At 45.6% G+C, this 24,839-nt stretch overlaps 1 protein-coding gene across 1 annotated transcript in view; it reads right to left on the reverse strand.

The window, feature by feature from the left end:
* Nucleotides 1–1,700: 1,700 nt before the first annotated feature.
* PDZD4 (PDZ domain containing 4) overlaps nt 1,701–24,839 on the reverse strand; it is a 30,122-nt gene continuing 6,983 nt past the window's right edge. The window contains exons 2-8 of the mRNA XM_063294237.1: nt 13,156–13,427; nt 12,189–12,279; nt 10,118–10,216; nt 6,355–6,417; nt 5,918–6,019; nt 5,188–5,298; nt 1,701–3,821 (exon numbers count right to left, since the gene is read on the reverse strand). Coding sequence (XP_063150307.1) covers nt 2,487–3,821; nt 5,188–5,298; nt 5,918–6,019; nt 6,355–6,417; nt 10,118–10,216; nt 12,189–12,279; nt 13,156–13,427 — 2,073 coding nt within the window. The 3' untranslated portion in view covers nt 1,701–2,486. The remainder of the gene's footprint in view (nt 3,822–5,187; nt 5,299–5,917; nt 6,020–6,354; nt 6,418–10,117; nt 10,217–12,188; nt 12,280–13,155; nt 13,428–24,839) is intronic.

Genomic DNA, 24,839 nt, shown 5'->3' on the forward strand with positions numbered 1-24,839 from the left:
AAATGGAACAGGCAGTGGAAATGAGTTCTCTTCAAACATGGAAATAAATTTAAAAAATGGAGATAGGGCTGAAAATTAGGCTACAGGCATAAGACGGTATGGCTGGTGCTTCCTGTAAGATAGAGGGACATTTGCATCCTAACCATTTTCAAAGTACTGGACAGTTTCTATTCCTTCTGCTAGGTTGTTACCTGGAGAGGGTGGTGCAAGCCCTGAAGTGTTTAATTGCTGATTTGAATTGTAGCTCATTTGAAGGCTTGTGTGTTTGTTCTGCACTGCCAATCTCTTTAAGTGGAATGAAAGTTAGCATGCTGGGTTCAGCCTTGCTTTGCCTGGCATAGGCATAGTTTTTCTCCTGGATATAATTTTTTAAAATCTCTATTGCACCAGCTTAAATAGTATGTTTCTTTTTTCTTCACAAAAAGCTCTGAGACTTATGCTGTGAATGCAATACTTTTCCCTATATACATAAAGCTTCCAGGGTTCATAGGAAGGACAAGATACAGATCTGTGTTTATTATACGTCAAACGCAATACTAAGAACAGTATTCCGTTATATACTCTGTAAACCAGCAACAGATAAAGATGCTGATGTGTAATAATACTGGAATATCTTCACTTACTCTTTTTTGGCCGCTGTCCTGTGTTATAAATTGTGAGTTTTTGCCGCTATCTAAAACTATCTTAAATTGCTCTCAACAGCCAAGAAGTATCTTTGGCTCATCCAGCTTACAGCTGGGTGCTACTTTCATGGGCATAGCTCAACAAGTTTCAGGGATATATCCCAACTTAACTACCTGAGTCCTTTTTAAATGGAGATTCCACTAATCTAAGATTTCATACAAGTTTTATATGCTATTTTAGGATATTCAGAAAATATGAAAATGTTCAGTAACTCGGGCTTCAGAAATCATTCCACTAGTATGTCTCAGAAGTGACCCGATTCACACAATACGTATAGTAAGCCATTATGAGGTTTATTTGGTTCTGGCTTAGTGTGACCTCAGTGTTCAATGTGCACTAATGTGAACTCAACCACTTGTAGTCCATAAACTCTGGATTATAGCTTAGCGTGATTGTGAATCCCACAATAATGCTTGATTAAATAAAATGTGGTCGAGCAATTATGTAGCGTGGGGTGGGCAACCTTTTGGCAGCTTGGGAATTACACTTCATGTTTTTTGGGTGGGCAGAGCTGGTAATAACTGGAAGTAGGTGAGGTCAGCACACACACGGAGGAGGCTAGGATTTTCCATATTTTCCTGTTTTTGATGGGGAGGAGAGCTTGCAATTGGGGAGCTTCAGGTTGTTCATCCTGACAGAGTGTAATAGGTACACCTAGTCATTGGTTGTAGCCTAATGTTGTAGACTCCCAATTCTTGTGGTCAGTTTATGAGTCAGCGTGCCATGCAAACTTGGAAAACTGGATTAATTCCATAAATGATGGTTCAATAAACTAAGCTTGCCATGCAAGTTAGCTGCTGTGTACTGCAAACTGACGTTTTCACCCCTTTCCACTCCTGTTGCTGTTACGGAACAATCTGCCTTCCCACAAAGGCTCATCGGCAATGTTGGCTCTCCTTATTGTAGGGGTGTTCTAAAGCATGAAAGGGTTTACTAATTTTAGGCACTCAGCACCAGTTTCAAAAATAAATACTTAGGCTACTGATTTGTGTAGTCAGTTTTCAATGAATAAAAACTTTTTTTTTTTTTTTTTTATTGTAACAATGTAATTTCAGCCTCAGGTACAGGGTTTGCCACAAGCTATCCATTGCACAACCTCCCTACACTAAGCTACTGCCTCTTGCTGAGCCGGGAGGGAATGGCAGTGACGCGGTAGAAAATGCAGGAAGGGGACCCTCAGTCACTTGTGGATTGAGCCTCCAGGGCTCAGACTTCCACCCGGGGAGAAATTAAAAAGTGTAAAACCACAATCACAAAAGAGAAAAAAGAGAAAGAAGAAAGATGTCACAACATCCCAATTTGGGAGGAGAGGAAGGTTTCATTGGTCCTGTTGATGGGGGTGAGCCTCCTTTTCTTGTGCTCTGCACATTGTCTGTGGATGAGAGTTGGTTCTTTGTGCTTCAGGATGGGATCAGCATGGCCAAGCTGGCAAAAGCTTTCCCATAAGTGAAAGGGGACAGACTTGCGCAACTGCCTTCAATAGCGATGGTGCACACATCAGGAAAACAGACTTTACTCCCTAGCAGGCTCCTGATGGTAGCAGACTTAGTGGCCTCTTGCCCCCCCCGGTCCTTAAGGCAGGATGGGATGCTGGGCTTGTTGTCACACTCTAAATTTGGTTTAGAGAGGAGGGCTCTTTGAACCCACGGAGCACAGATGGTAATAGTAAAAGGTCCCAGGCATGTTCAAAGAGCAATCTTCCTATTACTCAAGGAGGAAACTGCAGTATTTATTCTCCATTCTCCAGCCCGCCCAGGAGGAAAGAATGGTGCAGCTCCCCTCCGCTGTTCTTTCCCATGTGCTCAAACGGTAGTGACAGACAGCAGCGGGTTGTAAACTCTGCGTCCATCTGCTGAGCGAGTGCCGTGAGCCAACATCTCTTGGATGGTAATCCAGTTGTCCAAGATGCGTCGACTCCGTTTCTTCATGGTTTTACGATGGCTCAGGGCCAAGATGTTGACCTCACCAGAAACCCCTCGAGCTTCACTTCCTTCCCTTTCTCTCAAGCACTCCAGCCGGCTTTGCATCATGAACTCGCGGCGTTTCCGCTGCTCACGAGCTCGGATCAAGTGCTGCTTCCGTTCCTCCTTGCTCCAGTAACGTCCCATCTTCATCTCGCTGACCGCGTCGTCATCTGTGGTCATGCCGCTGCGTTCCTCGCGGATCTTCATGGCCCTGGCTTTGAGCAGCCGGTCCCTCACCGGTCTCTTGGCCACGTAGCGTGTGCCATCGCTACGGACCTTCACTTTCCACTCCATGCGGGGTTCTCCTTTGCCCCCAAGCGAGTCCTTGCAAATGCTGGCTAAGCACATAGGGCTGATAGGAGCAGGCAGCTCTTCCCGCTGACGTCGACTCAAATAGGGGCTGCTCTCCCCAGTCGCCTTGGGGCTGCGCCGAACACGCTCTTCCCGGCGGAACTTAGGATGTGGTGGGGAAGGAGGAGCAGTGTGGTTGAGGTTGGGGGTCTCGGCCAAGCGACGCAGGGGGCTTTCCAGCAAGGGGGTGCTTCGACAACTTTCTCCAGTGTTATAGGCACTTGTGCTGTCCTTGTCGGAGCGTTCTGGCAGCTCAGTGATGTCTGACAGCTCGTGTTTCTTCGGTTCCCCTTCCAAGGCGTACAGCCCTTCCTCCTCAAGCAGCCAGGCCTTCATGCAGCGTTCACGGAGCTGTTGCATCTTCTGTGCCCGCAAGATGTTGCGGCACTTAAATTCCAGGTGGCGGAGCTCCTCCTCCAGCAAAGCCACCTCATTGCGGTTGACATCCAGGGCGGCACTCACTAGCCCAGGCTCATTGCCGTTCTCCAGGTGACACTTGAGCTCCAGCAGCTCGCGGTAACGTTCGTACTCCTCGTCAGTAAGACCTGGCATCAGGTCCGTGCCCACAGCACTAGGAAGCTCCCCTGCCAGGAGTGAGTCCATGCTGTAATGGAAGTCACGAGGCTGGAGGCTGGGCCCAAATTTGCGCAGGCTGCCTGGGGTGTTGGCAGCACTGGGAGCTTCATCTCCTAGCAGGTCGTGCTCAGAGCTCTCCTCGTTGCGGGTGCTTTCGTCTGTCCGGCCAACTCCGCTGTCTAGCTCCTGGCTGTTAGTCAGGGGTGTGGCTGCGTCCCCAGAAGTCTTTTCTTGTAGTGGCTCATCCTAAGGAGAGGAGGGAGAGGGCACCATTCAGGGAAAGAAGTACAGATACCAGCTTCTACTCTAGTTTTTGGCCCAGAATTTCCTATCTGACACTTCTGTGCCAGCCTTAGACCCTTGCAGCTAAACTCTTATAGGGGCCAGACTCGAATCTGGCAAAGGCGAAGGGAGCAGTTGTACATTCCACAGCTTATTCCCATGTAAGCTGGAAAACGGATTGAGGATTTTAACTCCCTTCACCAAGATACAGGCAGCTACAAAAGCATTGCCACTGCTTTCCTCTTATTTGTCTCAACTCTTGACTACAAAGGTTGCTCCAGCCCCTTTCATCTCACAGCAAGAAGAGATGAACGATGAAAACAGTCCACTTAGGCATATCCGTGGCTGAAATTAATGCAGCCCATTTTAGGCTTACACAATCTACTTTGTATTTAGCAAGGGCAAAGCATGGGCTGAAAGCGAAGTCAGATGGGAAATAGTGCTTTGGGGGCTAAAGTCAATCCCCTACTGCATCCTATGATCCATAAGCTGAGATGACCTTAGATACATGAAATTCCAGATATATCTGAGTTACTTTCATTCAAGTATCCTAACAATCTAATTAAATATTACTATGTACAAGTGTGTGTTTTTGGGGGGGAGGTGTTACGACTGTCATGGACAATTGTATTCTCAAACAACCTGGAGTCAGATTTTCTTGTCAGTCTACTGCAAAACAGTAGACAGAAGATCCCAGTCTCCTTTCTGGTCATCCCAGCTTTAGTGTGCCAAAGTCCAAACAAGCGGAAGTCAGCAGAATTGATAATCCCTTTTCACAGATTGAAAGAAGGGGAACGACCAAATTCCTATGGAAAAGATCCGCAGCCAGCTTTGCCCCAGGGCAGGCAAGAGAGCAGAATCTGACTGTAAACCAGTGAAATGGGAACTGGAGGCAAATGGAAGTGCACATCACCTGCCAGAATGCTTGGGTTAGTTCAAATCAGTAACAGGAGAGGCTGTAGTTCAGTGGTAAGGACTAAGGTTTAGGCCTGGCTGTTTCCAGGTTGGGGTGGGAAAGAACCCTTGAGCAAAGCCAGATTTACTGCTGCTAATCAAGCCAGACAACACTAAGTTAGAAGGATCAGCAGAGTGGCATAGCGTTCAGGCAGCTGTTGTGAGTAAATTCGTCCTCTATGCATTTGATTGGGATTCTCTGAATGTTCCACCGTGGAACAGTCCCATTATAAATCACTCATGTCGTGCAGTACAATATACCAGGGTGAGCAATTTCTCTACTTGGTGCCCTGCAAAACGTATTATCTGCTTAGTAGCAAAAGCTTCAACCTGTTCTGCAGGGCAAGCACTTAACTTCCTTTTCTAAGCCACATACCTGCTGGCCTGGTGGAGAAAGCAGCCGTTGTGGTTTTATTCCAGCTTCATGGTCAGAGCCAAAATCATCCAGGAAATCCTCACGGTCACTGTCCTTCCAACGTTTGGACAGCTGGAACGGTGAACAGAGTCACAGTGAAAAAGACCAGGAATTCCAGTTTCTATTAGAATAGAATACCGTCTTATTTAAGTTTCAGGTGGACATCTTTTCAGCCCTTCCTGGAAATCCCAAGGATTGAGCCAATACAGGTAGTCCTCGCTTACCAATGGTAATTGGGAACAGGAGCTCCGTCACTAAGTGACGTGGTGGTAAAGCATGACATCGCATGACCGCACTGACTTATGATGGCAGTTCCAGCAGTCCCGGTTGCCCCACTGACTTTGCTTGTTGGAAGCTGGTGGTGAAGTTTGCAAATGGCGATCACACAACCTCAGGACATGGCATTATAATTGCTAGCCAGTTGCTGAGTGCCCAGATCGCAATCATGTGACTGCAGGGATGCTGTGATAGCTGCAACTATGAGAACCCATCGTAAGTATCCCTCATTCAGCGTTGTTGTAACTTTGAACAGTCAGTGAATGAGTGGACATTAAGTGAGGACTACCTGTATTTCAAGCTCTAGCCCCCCGCCCCCCCGCAGTAATCTACAAGTGTTCTCCGGCTGTGTTACAACCCCACTCCCCCATTCCTCCTTTTCTTTTAGCATGAACTGCATCTAAATTCTTCCCACCTCAGTCTCGGGCCTAGCCAGCAGCAGAGAAATGTTTGTTCGCTCCTCCTGGGTAAGAATTGCTACAGCCTCCTCTCGGTTTTGTACCTCCATGCCATTAATCTAAAAGTGAAGAAAATGTATAGAAAAACAGGTTGATAGCTGATACTATTTATTTATTTATTATTCACATTTCTATCACTGCCCATCTCCCCCCAAAAGGGAGATACCAAATTAAATCAATAGATCAGTAAATGAGTACAGCCAGCCTTTCCAAACTGGGTCTTTTCCTTTCATCTTGGATTACAACCTGCATCATCTCAAGCCAAGAAGCCAATGTTGTGCTGACTAGATATTATGGGAGTTGTAGTTTACTGCAAGTTTCGGAGGGCTATATTAAACTATCCTTGTTAAAATCCACAGCATCCCCCCTCCAAATTATTTCCCCTAATGTTCACCTGGACAATGCGGTCACCTTCTCGAATTCGTCCATCCTTGGCTGCAATACTATTAGGACTGACCTAGTAGAAGAGAAACCCACATTAGGAGAACTGCTAGAGCTTTTTGCTTCCTGTGGTTGGTAACCATGAGAACTGACTAACCTTGAATCTGGGCTGGGCAGCCGGTGGCACTGCAGGTGTAATTTTTCACCACGGACCACGTCCAGCAACTTCTAGAGGCCTATAGGTAGCTAAGCCCCACTTTAAGAGCTAGGCAGAGAACCGAGAAGCCCCCAACTCTATCACACATCCCAACATGGTCAAGTGCTTGTTTTACAGAAGATAATGTACCTGAAAGTATATCTGTCTTCATTTGTAGGCTTCCTCTCTTTGAAAGACTTTCCAGACCAGACCAGATTAAAAGATAAGGAATCATAATTACAGAGAGTGGGCAGAGAGGTGACATTATCCATCCACAGTTAACAGCTAGACTGAGCAGGCACACAGTTCAGATGTTCACAAGGTTTCCTGTCCTAAATGTGCAATTCTGTATGCATTCTCCCAGGTATACTGGCATCCTCTTTTCGGTGATGTTTCTTTTCTTTTCTTTTTGTCTTTAACACGTAACCAGCCACCCCAATTCCAGCAAATGCCAAAGATCCTTTCTCTATCTTGACTCAGAGCTTAGCTCTGCTCTGCACTAGTATGCCTTAAGATCTGGACAGTTGATTCAAAGACCTCCTATGTTACTTGATACCTCTATTTTCATATTGTAGGACTGAGGGCCCGCAACATGAGATTTGAAACAATAGGAGGAAATCCAGGTTCCAGAGACTTCCAGGTGGAGAAATGACAGACTAACACACCTTCACATTGCAGGGACAATGCTGAAGCAGAGGCTGCTGGATGGGCAGTGAGCCCAGACCTGTGGAGCTTTTCCAGAGAAAGAGAAGCCGTGAGATTGCCCACCTGTGCTCCGGAGGAAGAAAGATCAAGCTCACAGCCTCAAGTGGAGCCTGATAAAGGACACTGAGTTTGCCAACTCCACTTCCGAAAGCGTATTAGAGTGGAGGAAATTTTTTAAACTATAGAGATCTTCGGGCCAGCAGAATATGTAAACCACTGGGGTAATGGTATGTGGGAAAGACCTTGGGAGATGGAGTGAAGAGATGCTGCCCAGGGAACAGTCAGATAAGAGACAGCATAGCCTGCAGCTGGAGAGTGGGTGGGGCAAGAGGCTCAGAAGGGACTCTCCCTAGTTTCTCAGGCTGTAAAGGAGACAGCAGGAGAACTGTGTTTTCAGACTTGCAAGATTCTGTCAATGTAGCCTTACAATAAAGTAGAATTAGCTTATCTGGTCATGTTTCCTGTCTGGTCCACCTGGTCAGGCTGACACCTAGTGTGTGTACCTCCAACCTGAAGGATTAAAGTAAAAAGTAAAGAAATAATTATATGGATTTAAAAAGAATTAAAAGCAAAAAAGTTTGCCATGGGTGGGAACTAAGAAAGTTTAAAACAGATTAAGGGGATAGCTGAATTTGGAATATTGTTTACTGAAGTAATTTTGAACTAATTAAATAAATAATACATACCTCCATGAGAAAGAGGATTGCTTAAACTTGTTAAGGATGATGGATTGATTTCATTAAACAATTGACTGCAAAGGGATTTAGTTTTTAATGATTTTCAAATGCACAATTAAGAGAGAGATTTAATATAAATAAAAAAGTAACTGGAACTGAACAACATAAGATGGTATTCGAAATCGAACTGTGTACAAATGCTGGACATGTGATTGCTCAAATGCATAAACTTTTGTTGAAGTGTGAAATGGAAGAAGAACAAGTTAAAGAGTGTATGCTAAAATGGGCTAAGAATTTTGGTTATAATGTACAGATGGATCAATGGGAGAGAACGTGGTTAAAAGGATTGAAATTCACAGTGTGTTATAACGTAAGAGAGAATTTCTATAAAATGATGTACCATTGGTATATGATTCCAGAGAAATTATCTAAGATGTATAAAGGTACTTCTAGTCAGTGTTGGAAATGTGAAAAACATGAAGGGACATTTTACTATGCATGGTGGACTTGTGAAAAAAACGAATATTGGATACAAATACATATGATGATGCAAAGAATTTTAAAGATCAATATTCAGATGAAACCAGAATTTGTTTTCTATTGGGAGTTATGGATAACCGATTAGAAAAGACTCATGGAAGATTGGTTTTGTATACAGGTAGTCCTCCCTTAACAACCATTCATTTAACAACGGTCTGAAATTACAATGGCCTCAGAAAAAGTGCTTTACAACCTGTACTCACCCAACAGCCACAAAATGTTGCACCACCCCCGCAGTCATGTGATCACAATTTGGGTACTTGGCAGCCGGCTTGCATATATGACCAGTTGCAGCTTCATGTGGTCACATGATTGTGATTTGGGACCTTTTTTGACGGTTTTTGGCAAAAAAACATCCATTGGGGAAGCTGGATTCACTTCACAACCTCAATGATTCACTTAGAGGAAATCAGGCTCCCTCAGATCAGTGGCTATTTACTACCATTCCAGACTGGGCCAACAACACCTGGGCATAAAAGCTTATTTGGCCAGGAAATTCCCCTTGGGATCGTCAGCACCTCTTGCCCTAAACTACCCATTCAAGCTGTGAGGAGGAAGGAGCAAAATATGTTGACCATGGGCTTGGTAGAAAGGTGTTAATAAATGAGTGACTTGGAGGCAAATGTCTTGCAAATCTAATCCCTACCTTAAAGATATATTTACAGCAGTACCAACTGTTAGAAGAAAGAATAAATTCCACAGTGCATTAGAGATGCTACTGTGATACTTCAGAGAGTATTGATTGATTTTTTTTATTGATTTATGTCCATTTAAACTAAGACTGCTGGTATAGAATGCAACAAATTGAATAGCTGTTGGATTTTATTCAACAAATGTTCCTGGAATCTTGATTTGGGGCAAAACTAGAGATGACATTTATAACCATAATGGTTGTGATTTTTTTTTTAGATTGTAAATAGCAACTGCAAGGTACTAACCATGACTGGTACCACAGAGAATAGAGGAAGCAAGCCATGATCCTAAAGAAAATCTCCACCAACTCAGACTGCTAACTCTGAGCCATAATATTCAGGATGACCACTAGGTGGCAGCAAAGGGTTACAATGGTCTGTATCTCTTTTCTGCCATCTGGTGGTCACCTGGAGTTTTATAGGCCAGCTATAGTAGCCCTACACAGAAACTGCTATTTTATTAGGAAGGAAGCCTCTATAGAATTTACACATTTTTCCTTCCTCAGTGAAGATAGTCTAGAGCATTGTTTCATCATTCTGGCTGGGGAACCAGAATTCCACACAGTTGAAGTCCACACAGCTTAAAGTTGCTGAGATTGAGAAACACTGGTCTAGAAGATTTCCTCCTATCTTCAATTTGGAGTCTGAGCTTCTGCTGTCTCTAGTAATAACCACCTCCACTCCCCCACCAAGGATGCCCTTGCCAAGTGATGGAGCTATGCAATACAACATTATGCTCATTCTCTAAACATAAGATCATGTGCAAATAGATGTGGTACTGTGATTCACCCCCACACATACTCATGCACAAAGTGAATACAATCAAGGGAATCAGGAACTCTGTCAGTTCTCTCCTGCTTCATATAGCTTGAATCCCAATATGTAGCTCTCTCTTTCCCCTATTTTCCTATTTTAGCCTCCCTGGGCCACATACTGTGCCCCTTTAGGCGCTGCCCCTGCCCCCACCTCTCCAACGTAGATGCCTACATCGTCCTCGTCGTCAGTTCGATAACAAACCATCAGGCCCAGCTTGTCCCGGTGACTGGATTTGTACAACTCCACCTCCTGTGAGACAGAGAGAAACACCAGACAAAGATCACCCAGTGTAGCAACCTATCTGTCTCCTTAGATGACCTGGGAGCAGAAAGTTCCTTTGTGTAGGACCTGTACAGGTAGTCCTCGACTTACAACCATTCATTTAGTGACCATTTGAAGTTACAGTGGTGCTGAAAAAAGTAACTTATGATCGGTCCTCGCACTTACAACTGTTGCAGCATCTCTGCAGTCATATGATAAAAATTCAGGTGCTTGGCAACCAGCATGTATTTACAATGGCTGCAGCGTCCCGGGGTCATGTGATCACTATTTGCGACCTTCCCAGCCGGCTTCCGACAAGCAAAATCAATGGGGAAGCCAGATTTGCTTAACAACCACATGATTCACTTAACAACCATGGCAAAAAAGTCATAAAATCAAGTATGACTCACTTAATGACCACCTCAATTAGTGACAGAAGTTCCGGTCCCAATTGTGGTCATATGTTGAGGACTACCTTTAGTCTGATTCTCAATACTTCCTGCAGTCAGCTGACCAGAAGTTCCAGATCTCATTAAATTGGCTCTGTTTGGCTGCCTTTCCCCCATTTATACTCAAAGAACCAAAGACCGGTCTTCTACATCAGTTATTTTTCTTTAAAAATGTCACCTACTCATATATAGCACAGAAGTAGGTGGGTAGCTCATAACATGCCAGCTGCATGCAGCCCTCTAAACTCCCAAAGCACCCTCATTTTGCTGCCCAAATTTGGTGGTGTATGCTTATCTGTTCTCTCTGCAATAAAAACAGTGCAAAATAGGTACACCCAAGCAACTAAAAGACTTCTTGCATCTATTTTGCTTTCTTTAAAACAAAATCCAAACTGCAAGGATAGCTCTGCATTTCTGGACCTGCCCTTATAGACCTTGGAAATCAAAATAATAAAATAAATTGTGGACCTCCCCAGCCACTCCCTTCCAGTGACTTAGATATGACTAAATAAGGTTCAATTCAAGCATACTCAGCACTTGATGGCTGTGATCTCAGCTGAGCATTTATGAATGAATGTGTGAATAATGAACCCACCCACCTTTGTATCACCTCTGATGCACTGTTTTTCAGTGGCATTCAGTCAGCCATCAACAGGTCAAGTACTGAGTACCAATATTACACACAGAAATGTGCAGGTCAACTGTCCTCTCATATTTCTCTGCTAAGGGCATTAGTCTAATATTCAAGAAGACCAGGTGAAGATCTGCCAGAATGTGCATTAACTGTTCTTTTTAGTAGTAATTCTTAAGGGTGGAGATAGGTCTTCTAGAAATAGAGTGGAGGAATCTGTAATGTGTTAACAGCAAAAATGTTCAAGGGTAAGGAGAATAAGGAGGATCTGCCACAAAACGTTGCAGTACATCGTCCCTCCAGAAGGTGGGGCCATGTTTAAAATTCCAGCCCACCACTTGGTCTTAGCAGGGCATTCTACTACCTTCTGCCACTGCACTCTATTTTCTTTCTAATGATTCCATGCCATTAAGTGGATTCTGAGCATCTCAGCTCAAATTCCGTTGTTCCAGAAGAGTAGCAAGCTGCCTGTTTAGACCATGCCTTCTCCTGGCTATGTTTCCTCCTTTAGAGTTTGCAGCTGGAAAGAGCAATCTGCTCCCCTTTTAAAAAGGTAGCCCTTCCTTCTTGTTTCAAAGGTCTCTCACAGTGACAAAGAGGCACCACTCTATTTTTGGCACTGGCAGAGGATGCTCAAATATTTCCCACAGCGCAACCTGCACCCTTTTTAGAAAGTGTGGCTGTAAACATTTTGCACCAGTGCCTGTTCTGGATTTGGGGAGCTTTTGCAGAAAGCATCAACTGAGCTGATTGTTTTTAGGCATTCCGAATCTAGCTTTGATTCAAATTTATTCAGGTGTGAAAACACATCATGGTAACCCAAAATCCTCCTCTATAGGCAGAAACTTGAAATGAGATTCCAGCTTCAGCACACCCTCACCTCATATTCTAGGTCTTCTGCTCGCTCAGCCTCTGGAGCACCTCCTTCCATGAATTCCACAGGGTCATAATATTCATGTGCAATTGAAGGGCTTTGAAGAAGAAAGAACACAGGATAGAAAGGTGAATTTTCCTCTTTCCCACTTTTTCCCACTTAGAACTTTCCCATGGCTCTGTCCTATCAACTGCAATTTCACCAGAGGCAAATAGATACAAAAACTTGGAACTTGGACATGGTGCTTGCTCATAGTCACCCAGGGTTCAGAGGATATAATTTTACACATGCTCATAGTTAGCTTGATTTCCCTGTATTCATATAGGTTTGCTAACAGCTAATGAGAGTTTCTCATCATTGATGCTGGGGAAACAATGTATCTGTTAGCCAGTTTATTTTTTAAAGAAGCCTCACCTGTTTTTTTGCCTTTAACATCTGACCAGTGTGCAGGGTGAGGGCTCACAGATGCACTTAAGTGTCTATAAGAGCTACCAGTTCTGGGTGCAAAATTCTGAGTGACCACCAGATGACAGTGGAGAGGCACTCTAAATTCTGTTGCCATCTGGATTTTTGCAGCCAGACAGCTCTAAAATATTGCCAGCAACTAGATGAATTCAGTGAGTTGCTGTTAAATGTAGACTTATGGAAGCATGGACTTCCTGAAACGTGGACGTATGTAATGATTAACTGAAGGACTGGCAGACTTAAGATAGGAGAAAAGGAGCCAGGGTTTTCACTGGACAATATGAAAGGAACATTTCTACTGCTTATTTTTTGTTGTTATTTATAGATGCAATAACCTGTTCTGATATTTTAATGTATTTAATGCTTGCTGGATTTTATTTAAGTTGCTAGATTGATATTTTTAGCTATCCTGGACTGGTTTGTACCAGGCATTTGCAAAATATAAATACAACCAATGGTAAATTAAGAAGACAAAAGGATATAATGTCTTCCTCAGGATAATGCTCACAGATCAGGCAGCCCATAGGGTTCCATTGTCACAGCTGGAGGGCTTGGGGGCCGGATCCTGCCTAGACCCAGTAGGTGTTCAAAGGTGATGTCTGTCTGGGTTCCACTATCGACCAGTGTTGTGACATCTCCTTGAGAAGTGGATCCCTCACCACCTCCACCCCGGCTACGAGGACTGCGCCGTAACACCTGGATGACCAGAGGTTCCTTAGAACACCGGAGGGCCTCAAGGGTCTGTTCCTGTGAGAGACGGGACAGTTCCCGACCATTCACCTGGATGGGGAAGAAGAGAGAAAGAGGATGTCATAACATTATAAATCCCTACGCTTTCGTCAGGTGTCCATTGTGAAGTCATCCTCAGATATCTTGATACTTGAGGCATTACTCGTACAGTACTGGCTTTGCAAGTTCCCCAAAATGGCTTCCCCTCTTTTTTCTGTGAAATATTTTCTTCTTTATGAAAGTTGCAGCAGACTGGCATCCAGTTTATTTGCCAAAGGTGGATTGCAGTTTGCCTTTTCCTCAGTTTCCTGCTGCAAGAGCCAGTACTAAAGCTGGACAAAGAGAGACTTCTGGGTTAGACAGCAGGTTCCAAATGTCACAAAAGAGCAGCTATCATTAAATTATTTAAGATATTATCACTGTATTTTCAGTTCCATGGAGAGTGAAAAATTGTTACTCCAAGAGCCAGAATAATTTGGGTATTTGGACATGATTTGGGTATTAATTATTGAATACACACACACGCAGAGTATATCTATCTATCTATCTATCTATCTATCTATCTATCTATCTATCTATCTATGCAAATACCTATATATGGTACCATGTATCTATATGTGGTATCATGGGATCTTCACCCTTGGGTTATTCCTGGCTGCTGCCCTTCAGACATTCCCAACCACTCCAGGTCACATCCATACTATCCCAGTGTCATGTTCACTGTTGCGATGTTTATGCATCGTAACGGTTTACTTGCCAAGGTGCTGATACGTGTGCTGGCTGGGAGGGTGCTGCTGAGAGACCTTGTACGGGAGACGTGCTGGACTATGCCAGGGAGGAATGTGTTTGGGCTATCTCTTAAATGTCAAGGTCTTTTTACCCGTTGATCAGCAGGGCTCGTTAGGAGCACCTGGGAATGTGGGGTTGTACTGTATGCGAAGGAGGGGGTGGGCTGATGTTTGAAACGCTGATATTTAGTTTGAGTTTAGGCGCGCTTTTCTCATTCTCAGCTTTTTACCTGTTTGCACTCTTTTCTAAATAAACCCAGAACCTGAATTGTGATTTTGAGTCTGAGAGTCTTATTTGGATAAAGGCAATCATCACATAAAGCTGAGAATCATTACTTTAAACTAGCCTCGCACTCTTTACCGGAAAATTTCCTTGCGAAAGGGGAACTAGCGATGGCAGAAGGGGGAAAGGATCCTACAGAGTTCGAGGAGGAAACGGGACAATTTCCAGAGTCGACGTTCCCGAGCAGGGACCCGAGCCCCATCCCAACCCACCCCACACCCGTCGGGGGACTCCAACTCTACCACAGGATCAAAGAAACCCCCGGCGGATGATGTGACGGGACAGGAACAATTTTTGTGGGATGCCCTGATGGACCCCCGGCCCGGCACATCACGCTCCACCTGGAAGCTCCGCTGGCCAGACACTCTGAGGGGGGTGCGTCCAGATGTGTCAGGGAGCCCGCTACCTGAGGGGCCGGGGCTGGAGGACTCCGCCACACCGGATAGAATCAGGGTCCTGGAATCCAAAATCGAATAGATGGAACATGTCTTGCGCTCTATGTCAGCTGCCTTTGGTGACCTGGTGAAGATTGTCCGAGGTCCGGGAGCAAGCGGCCCGCCTAGCCTCCCGCCCTCACCATCGCAGACTGCTGAAAGGAGAAGCCAACCACAAGACTTCCCATCAGGTCCGCGAGGGTCCACTCCTGTTGGGGGCGCCCCTAGTCGTCCATCCGCTGGGGTCCCACAGCTTGCAGGCACTCCCCGGGATTTCCCGGTGAAGTTTGATGGTGACCCCGCTAACCTCTCATTCTTTCTCACCAATGCCACCAGTTACATGAGACGCCATGGCCACCTCTTTCCTTCAGAGGAAGAAAAGATCTCGGCGGTGGCCATGAAATTGAAGGGCAGGGCGGCTGACTGGTATGTCCAGCTGGCAGAGATTGAAGTGCCAGCCCTGGCCACTTTCGATGCCTTTTTGGCTGCGCTGAAGCGCTATTTTGAAGATCCCTTGGCTAAAGAAAGGGCTAAGGATGCTCTTAAAGAACTAGTCCAAGGACAGAAGCCTGTGGCTGATTATGCTCTTGAGTTCAAGGTTTTGGCAGGTAAAGTTCCTGAGTGGTCCGAGGCCACCTTGATTGATCGTTTTAAGGATGGCCTCAATTGCGAAGTCCTGCGCTGGGCGCTTGGGCGAGACGATCCAAACTCTTTACATGACTGGATTTGCCTCGCTGGTAAAGCTGAACATGCCCAGCGCACCGTTATGATGGCCACCAAGGAAGACAAGGCTGCTGCCGCTACCCGAGCACCCTTTCTACCATCAACCTCGAGATGGGATACAGAGAAACAACGTCGCTTTTTCCGGGGACAATGCATCACATGTGGAAAACTGGGTCATCATGCCGTCGACTGCCCTAAGGCTAAGGCACCGGATCGCCCATCCAAGGTACCACAAAAGCCGACCAAGAAACCCCTCAACCCTCCTCGCAGATTGACGGCGGCAATGGCTACTGCAGACGACGAGGATGTCTACACTCCGGGGGACGATTTAACTGCCCTCGACCAGCTGGCGGAAAACGCTTTCCACCTGCCTTAACCGGCGCCACGGGGCAGGTGGTAGAATCCGGGTGTAGTTCTGAAATGGTGAGTGCTGATTGCCCTATCCTCGCAGTCAAAATTGAATTGGGATTTCAATCCAAATCCATCAAGGTCTGGGCTTTACTGGACTCAGGCTGTTCCAGATGTTTAATCCATCCTGACTTAGTCAAGGCATTGGATTTGCCTTGCTTCCCTCTTCCCAAGCCACTGCTTTTTCAGCAGCTTGATGGCTCCACAGTGGGGGGGGGGGCTGCCACACAATTTACTGGGGAAGTCGCTTTGCGTATGGGCTCCCATTTCGAACTCCTGCACTTCATCGTCACACCGGTGGGGAATCCTTTAGTTGTGTTAGGGATTCCATGGTTCACCACTCATAATCCTTACATCAATTGGCGGTCCCGCTCTATTACCTTTGAGGATGGCTTCTATCAAGCTCCTCTTTTGGGACGTTCCATGCCTATGATGGTGGGGCGGGCAGAAATTGTTGATTCTGTAGCTTCTCCATCCCCCTTAGAGGGTCTACCACCTATGTACTCAGACTTTGCTGATGTTTTTGGGGGGGGGGGAGGCTGACCAATTGCCCCCCCATCGTAAAGGAGGAGGCCGACCAATTGCCCCCCCCATGTTCTATTGAGCTCCTTCCTGATGTTCCTTTGCCGAAGCCGAAGATTTACCCTATGACTAAAAAGGAGCTTGCCGCCTTGCGGGAGTTCATTGATAAAAACCTGGCTCGCGGCTTCATTGAACTGGCGAATTCGCCTGTTGGAGCCCCAGTTTTGTTCCGGGAGAAGAAGGATGGCACCCTCAGACTTTGCACGGACTACTGCAGGTTAAATTCCGCCTCCCTCTCCAACAAGTACCCTCTGCCTCTCGTCAAAGACATGCTCGCACATTTGTCCACCGACAGAGTTTTTTCAAAGTTGGACCTCCGCGAAGCTTATTATCGCATTCGCATTCGGGAGGGGGATGAATGGAAAACAGCTTTTAATTGCCCATTGGGCTCTTTCCAGTATAAGGTTCTCCCTTTTGGTCTGGCAGGGGCTCCAGTGGTGTTCATGCAGCTTATCAATGAGGTTTTACATGACCACTTGTTTAAGGGGTTTTGGTGTATTTGGATGATGTCCTCATTTATACTAAGTCTTTAGCAGAGCACGAGCGACTTCTTAACCAAGTGCTCACCAAGCTTCGGAATGCCAAGCTTTATGCTAAGCTTTCTAAATGTGAATTCCATAAGTCTCGCTTGGATTACCTTGGTTACAGGATTTCCGACAAGGGCATTGAAATGGATCCTGTTAAGGTTCAGGCTGTGCTTACTTGGGAACGGCCTCGAACCCGGCACCAACTTCAAAGTTTCCTGGGGTTCGCCAATTTTTATAGATCCTTTGTCAGGGGGTTCACGGAGATTGCTCTACCCCTAACGGATTTATTGCGCACGAAGGGGGTGGGGGAAACTCGCAAAGTTAAGAACCCGGGGGCCGTGCTCAATTGGACTCCTGCCTGTCAGGCTGCTTTTGATCAGTTAAAGGCTCTCTTTACTGAACAGCCCATCCTTTCCCACCCTGACCCAGACCTTCCGTTCGTTGTTCAGGTCGATGCTTCTGATTTTTCTATTGGCTCTATTTTGTTGCAAAAGGATTCCACTGGGCTTTTGAAGCCTTGTGCCTATCTTTCTCGAAAGTTTTCTGAAACGGAGAGGCGCTGGCATGTTTGGGAGAAGGAGGCTTTTGCTGTTAAAGCTGCCCTGGAGACTTGGAGGCGCCTCTTGGAGGGGGCTTCTTCCCCTTTTGAGGTTTGGACAGATCACCGCAACCTCGAAGCACTCCGTTACACCCAGACGCCTCAGCCCTAAGCAAATTCGTTGGGCATAATTTTTCAGCCGTTTTAATTTCCACCTTAAATTTATCCCAGGGAAAAAGAATTTTTTGGCTGATGCACTTTCCAGACTGCCCCAAGACGAGGGCCCAGTTTCTGATGTCATTGGCACTGTCCTCTCGGGGCTGCAACTAGGTATAGTGGCTGTCACACGAAGCAGCACTAGGGGCCAGCAGTCGTCTTCCTCGTCTCGGATGTCACCGCTCCGCCCTCCGGGTTGCAAGCCACCTCCATTGTCGGGTGGATTGCGCTCGGCATTTATTTCTGTGTTGCGGTCGGACCCCTGGGTTCTGGCTAATCCTGACAAGGTGTCCATTGAGCACGACCTCGCCTGGGTTGGGGGACATCTGTATGTGCCTGACTCTCAACATTCTGCTGTACTGGCCCATTCTCATGACAGTAAGCAGTCTGGTCACTTTGGTTTTCTCAAGTCCCTCCATTTGGTCCGCAGACAATTCTGGTGGCCCACCCTCCGGAAGGATGTCAAAGCCTATGTGGCTTCCTGCCCTGTGTGTGCTATGTCCGAGCGTTCCGCTGGTAAACCACAGGGGCTTCTGCAGCCTGTGGCTGACCCTTCTCACCCTTGGGAAGTTATCTCCATGGATTTTATTGTGGACCTGCCCCCCAGTCAAAAGAAGACCGTCATTTGGGTAGTCAAGGACTATTTTTCTAAGCAAGCTCATTTTGTTCCCTGCGCTTCCATACCCTCGGCGCAACAGCTGGCTAAGCTTTTCTTGGTACATGTATACCGTCCACACGGCTGCCCCTCTCGTTTGGTGACCGATAGGGGCACACAATTTACTTCGAGGTTTTGGCGGGCTTTTTGAAGCTGATTGGCACTGAGCAGGCCTTGTCAACCTCTTGGCATCCCCAGACTGACGGCTCTACTTAGGTCCTTAATGCCACATAGGAGTAATTTCTTCGCTCATACATCAACTATCACCAGGATGATTGGGTTGACTTGCTCCCTTTTGCTGAGGTCGCTTACAATAATGCTGTTCACCAGAGCACTGGTCAAACACCTTTTTGCGTTGTTTCTGGTAGGGATTTTGTTCCCATTCCGGAATTTCCCCAACCTCCCGCTCCAGCTATTGCCGCCTGTGATTGGGGCTCTAAGCTGGCTGATTCCTGGCCCGTTATTCAAGCTGCTCTTCGAGAGGCTCAAGCCGCCTATAAACTCCACGCTGATAAGCACCGTCGCCGGCAGCCCGTCTTTAAGGTGGGGGATTTGGTCTATCTTTCATCTCGCTGGCATCCGCGCCCGCCTCCCCCTCCACCAATCATGATTGATGGGCAGCAGCACTTCGAGGTTAAGGAGGTGCTCGACTCTCGCAGGCTTCGAGGTTCTCTTCAGTACCTGGTCCGCTGGAAGCACTTCCCTCATCCTGAATGGGTTGCTGCACGTGATGTTCTGGCTCCAGATTTACTGCGTGATTTTCATGTTGCCTATCCTTCCAAGCCCTCTGCTTAATGATTCGTTTTTTTTTGGGGGGGGGCGGTATGTCATGTTCACCGTTGCGATGTTTATGCATCGTAACGGTTTACTTGCCAAGGTGCTGATATGTGTGCTGGCTGGGAGGGTGCTGCTGAGAGACCTTGTACGGGAGACGTGCTGGACTATGCCAGGGAGGAATGTGTTTGGGCTATCTCTTAAATGTCAAGGTCTTTTTACCCGTTGATCAGCAGAGCTCGTTAGGAGCACCTGGAAATGTGGGGTTGTACTGTATGCGAAGGAGGGGGTGGGCTGATGTTTGAAACAACGCTATTTAGTTTGAGTTTAGGCGCGCTTTTCTCATTCTCAGCTTTTTACCTGTTTGCACTCTTTTCTAAATAAACCCAGAACCTGAATTGTGATTTTGAGTCTGAGAGTCTTATTTGGATAAAGGCAATCATCACACCCAGTCATATTTCTTTGCAGCTGGTGATTATGGGATTCCAGCAGTTGCATTCAGACAGCCTTACATTCAGTCCATTTTAGCATTTGCCAACGTCATATCCTCCAGAGGTCCTGGATTATAATTCCCATCACCACCAAACTGATAGTGATAGACCGTACTGCTCAGGTCCATCTGTAGGGTGCCATATTAGGAAAGATAGCTACAGTTTTGAGGGTTGACCCTAGATGACTAGTTGGTTCAGGGCCCTAGACTAACATGATTCCATTTCCACAATTTACAGTAGAAAAGCACACAGGCTTGTGAACCCCACAAAGTTTGGTCATCCCAGCCACTCATTGTCTCAAGAGGGCAAAGGGGTTTATTGCAAACACAGTGCAATAAAATTGGCATGATAACAGTTTGTTAAGTATGCTAATTACAAAGTTAATGGCTTTTATAGTTCCTTCTTATCCTAGAATAATGTTTTAGCTTTCATGCAAATTATTACAAATTGGTGCACGGGAGTTCCTAGAAAAGACAGGAAGGTCCTACAGTTTGGGAATGCCACCCTTTCTGGATTTTACCAGGAGAAATGTACATGTCTGGCAATGCTTCTTCCAGGAATCATTCACAGCAATACAGAATGGACCCGCAGCAATAAAATGCATTAATTATTATTCATATAAATGTAATAGTCCATTGGGATCTTGTTTCAAATGCAAAAGCACAAAAGAAAAGTATGATCATTATTAGGAGAATCTATTTATTCAGTACTCAGCTTCTGTAATACAGACAGTCCACAAATATTAAGGGGAATTCATAAATCAAGAAGCTCAGTAAAACATATAGGATATATCTAATTTTATCCTCATAACCAACTGTAAAAAAGACATAACTCTCAAGGGTAATAAACCTGAGGCTGGGAATGGAAGCTCATTAAGCTGAATACTCTTTAATTTAAAAAAGCCTGCATGGGGTTTTTTTATATTAGAGAAAGAGCCATCTTCACAGTCTATTAACTCTATGACTGCATTTCATGATGCAAACCACATATTGGAAATTCTACAGGTAACCCTATACATAACCATTTTTTTTTTAAAAAGCACAATTTATTTGGTTTTTTGCCTTCCAAATGTCTCCCTTTGTCCTCTAAACCAGTGTTTCTGGCATGCTGGCTGGGGGATTCTGGGAGTTGAAGTCCACACAACTTAAAGTTGCCAAGGTTGAGAAACACTGCTCTAAACCACTTTTTTAAATGCCTGTGTTCAATTTGAATTGTGTGCAGCTACTAAAACCACAGGCGATGTCAGAACAGTTACTTATGGTTAGTGCTACCAACATTTCTTATAGAAAGGACCCCTGTCTTGTTTAAGAATGGACCTTGGAGCTTGTTCTTCTGGAAAAGAAGGTACATCAATTCACATCATCTGAACATTTGACTCTCTAGGGCCATTCGTAGGTCTTTCATGCTGCTCCTCGGGTCCCAAATCAAACCAGAGCTTAAGTGGTGGTTACTTTGAGAGTAAGACTTGGGGCTAATTGCCCAAAGCCAATTTTGTAGAAAGCCTGGGAGGGCACCCAGTATAATAGAAATGGTTCTTACCACACTTTGAATATTCAAAGAACCATCCCTGAAAGACCATTCAGTACAGGTAGTCTTTGCTTAATGACCACAACTGGGATCGGAATTTTCATTGCTAAGCAAAGCAGTCATTAAGTGAAGCAGACCCAATTTTATGACCTTTTTTGTGGCTGTTGTTAAGTGAATCACTGCAGGTGTTAAGAAAACTACATGGTCATAAGCGAATCACACAGTTCCCCAATGATTTTGCATGCCAGAAGCCAGCCAGGAAGGTTGGAAATGGTGATCACGTGACCATGTGACGCTGCGATGGTCATAAATGTGAACTGGTTGCCAAGCACACAAACTGTGATCACCTGACTGCAGGGACACTGCAAGAGTCGTAAGTGTGAGGACCGGTCATAACACATTTTTTCAGCACTGTCTAGGTCCGAACCATCACCAAACGAATGGTTGTTAAGCAAGGACTACCTGTACAGTATATGATCATCTAACATACCTTTCCCATCCCTGTAGTATGGGTTTTGTTAGTATCCATCAGGATTGCTGAGATTCTTCTTCTTCTTCATCATCATCATCATCATCATCATCATCATCACCACCACCATCTAAAATGGCTAGGAAATCCTACCCTATCTAGCACAAGTCCTTATTGCTGCCAAATATAAACACCCCAACCAGCTAAGGGAAATCTGTCCAATGTTTTCTTCCCAAATAACAGCTATACAAATCTATCTCAAACAGAGCTTCTGTTTAGACAAACGTCTTTGAGAAAACCCAAAGTCAAAAGCATCTCCTTAATCAGGCAGACTTTATTCATCACTGGCTGACAGTTATAATGACCTTGTTAGGTGGGCCTGCATGCAATAGCAGCCCAGTTCATTCATTGTGCTAAGCCATGGTTGGCTTTAATCGGTTTGTTGAAAAAGCTGCTGTGGATAGTTCATATATTTTGCTTACCCAGAAGTTATGGTTTATGGACTACAGTGCCCCCAACCGAACAAAGCAGCATATATTGTAGCTTCCCCAGAGGGGCATACCTTAAGGCCCCAGGTGGCTCCTGAAAACCTTGGTGCAGCCTCAGAGGTCTCCAGAAACTGCCACCATACTGCAATTGTTATGATCTCAGAAGAGGGGAAATTACACAGCGCACATATTGGTCAAACTTAATTTGTATCAGACGGTAAATGAAATAAAACTGAATTCAATTTCTGACCTGGCTTCACACCATACTTTTTGAGAGGTGACTGACTCCAGCATGCTACTTAAAGGCCATGTTTGGGCTTCAGTTCAAAAACCTTATACATCATTAGACTGACATGCCCTGTGAGCCTAACCAGGTGTGCTGCAGGCGACGGGTCTGCTAGAAATGCAAAACACACTGCTGCTCTGTTACAGCTGGCTTGAACTGAAGAAGAAAAGGAGTTGCAGTGAACTGAACCAAACTGACCCTATATTGTCTGTAGGGCCCTTAACAACTGGCGGAATTCATGGGTTCATTTAGCCCAATATGGACTGCGTTGTTTGGCTGTGCTCCCCAGGGTGACCCTACCAATGTAGATGGACTCCAACTCGTCATTCTGGACCATTGGCCATATTATCTGGGATTCAAGTCCAGGAATAGGTTGCCCATTGTGAAAATAATATTCACCACATATAGGTTATAGAGGCCAGATAAGTTGGCATGAAAAGAGCAGTTCAAAGGGAGAAATAAGCTGTTTTGCCTGCTCCCTCTGTCTGGGAAGGAAGATAACAACAGAGACCGGTCTTGCCAGGGTTCCTAATGATTAGCTCACTTTTGGTTTTGTTCAACTCTATAAGCATGTTCAAAATTCTTGTGTCTGTAGTGGTAAGCTAAGAAGAGGACACAGTAAAGGAGCCATTAGATTAACAAAGAAAGAAGCAAGAGAAGGGGCTTGTTTACACACTCAAGGGTTGTATTAGAGCACTGTTTCTCAACCTCAGCCATTTTAAGATGTGGGGACTTCAACTCCCAGAATTCCCCAGCCAGCCATGCTGCCTTGGGAATTCTGAGAGTTGAAGTCCACACACCCTAAAATTGCAGAGGCTGAGAAACACTATATTAGAGGTAGTCCCTGGCTTGCTGTTACCACCCCACCCATCCAAGGCTGCAGTCTCTATATACACAGAAAGCTGTTGTGTTGTCACTAAAAAAAGAGACCAGTGGAGAACTTTTGTCATGGATTCTGTCCTTGTAGTTTATCTCACTTCAGTTACTGATTCTCAGAGGCAGATAAGAGTTGGTATTGCAAGCCCCCTTGGTTTAGGCAATTCTCAAAAGAGTCCTGATACTCCTGAAGTGCAAAGAACAATGCCTACCTCCTCACAAACCTCACACTGATAAATCATTCCTATCATTCCTAATTTTCCAAACCCAGGTAGGCTCCCCTATCTGGGCTCCCAGAAGGCCCACACGGCACACCCATTTCCCACATTGTGTGTGCTCTGTCACATGCAAACACAAGGCAAGACACGGTGCAGTTACTGTGGGAACTTGCCCAGCCACCACTTCATTATGCGTCACAGACTGACGCACCTGTGGGCTTGTCATTGTGCAGTGCACCCTCGTACTGTATGCAGAAGGATTTCACGCATCACATTGCCTTTTGCTTAACAGACGTTTGTGTGTGCGTGTGTGTGTGCGTGCGTGCATGGGTGCATCTCTCTTTCTCCATCACTGCAGCTGCAGTTACCATGGCAACTGGAGTGATTGATACAGGCATCTGCAGCTGGGGAGAAAAAGGAAAATATGGGGAAAGGGGATCAAAAGCAAACCACATCTCCTTCCTACTCCCTATCCTCAAACTCTAGAAATCAAGGCAGGGGCAGGGGGTAGGAATTATCATCCTTTCTTCTTCCATTTGGGGCTGTGGAAGTTCAAGGTGGGCAGGGGGTAACCCAGGAAAATAGATAATTCGCTTGCTTGACTTGAGGGCCACCAGGGGAACATTCCCCAGAGCTGGGGTGGGAGAGGTAAGATCTAGAGAAACAAATAAGAGAGAAGATTGTGGGTGAGGTGGGGATAGGAGGCAGACGATGGAGCATCAAAGAAGCTACAGGGTGGAGGAAAGCAGCTACATTAAAAAAAAAAAAGACAAATGAGTTGGGGAGGGGCTGTGGGTAGGAATAAGGAGGACATTATTTGCCTTAGGAAGGCCCTGTAGGAATTTATAACAAATGCTAATCACATGCCTGGACTGCCATCCAGCCTCAGCCCTTCAGCTGATGGTTCCACACAGCTTTCCTTTGTGTGTTCCTTTTTTTCTTCTTCCTTTTTCCCAAATTGCTCTTCCAGTGATTCTTCACCATTTTCTAGATCCTACTTTACCAGCTCTTTTTCTCTTCCGCATCTTTCCACTGAGCCATGACCACCCCCCTCCCCACTTTTGTAAAAACCTTTGGCTGGATTCTAGCATTAGAATGCACAGTTCAATCCCACTAGAGCAGAGGAAGCTATCAGCACGTGTGCACTCTAGAGAGATTTTTGTGCAGGTCTACTATGATC

This window comes from Candoia aspera, chromosome 2 (genome assembly GCF_035149785.1).
Source record: "Candoia aspera isolate rCanAsp1 chromosome 2, rCanAsp1.hap2, whole genome shotgun sequence".
Taxonomy (NCBI): Eukaryota; Metazoa; Chordata; class Lepidosauria; order Squamata; family Boidae; genus Candoia; species Candoia aspera.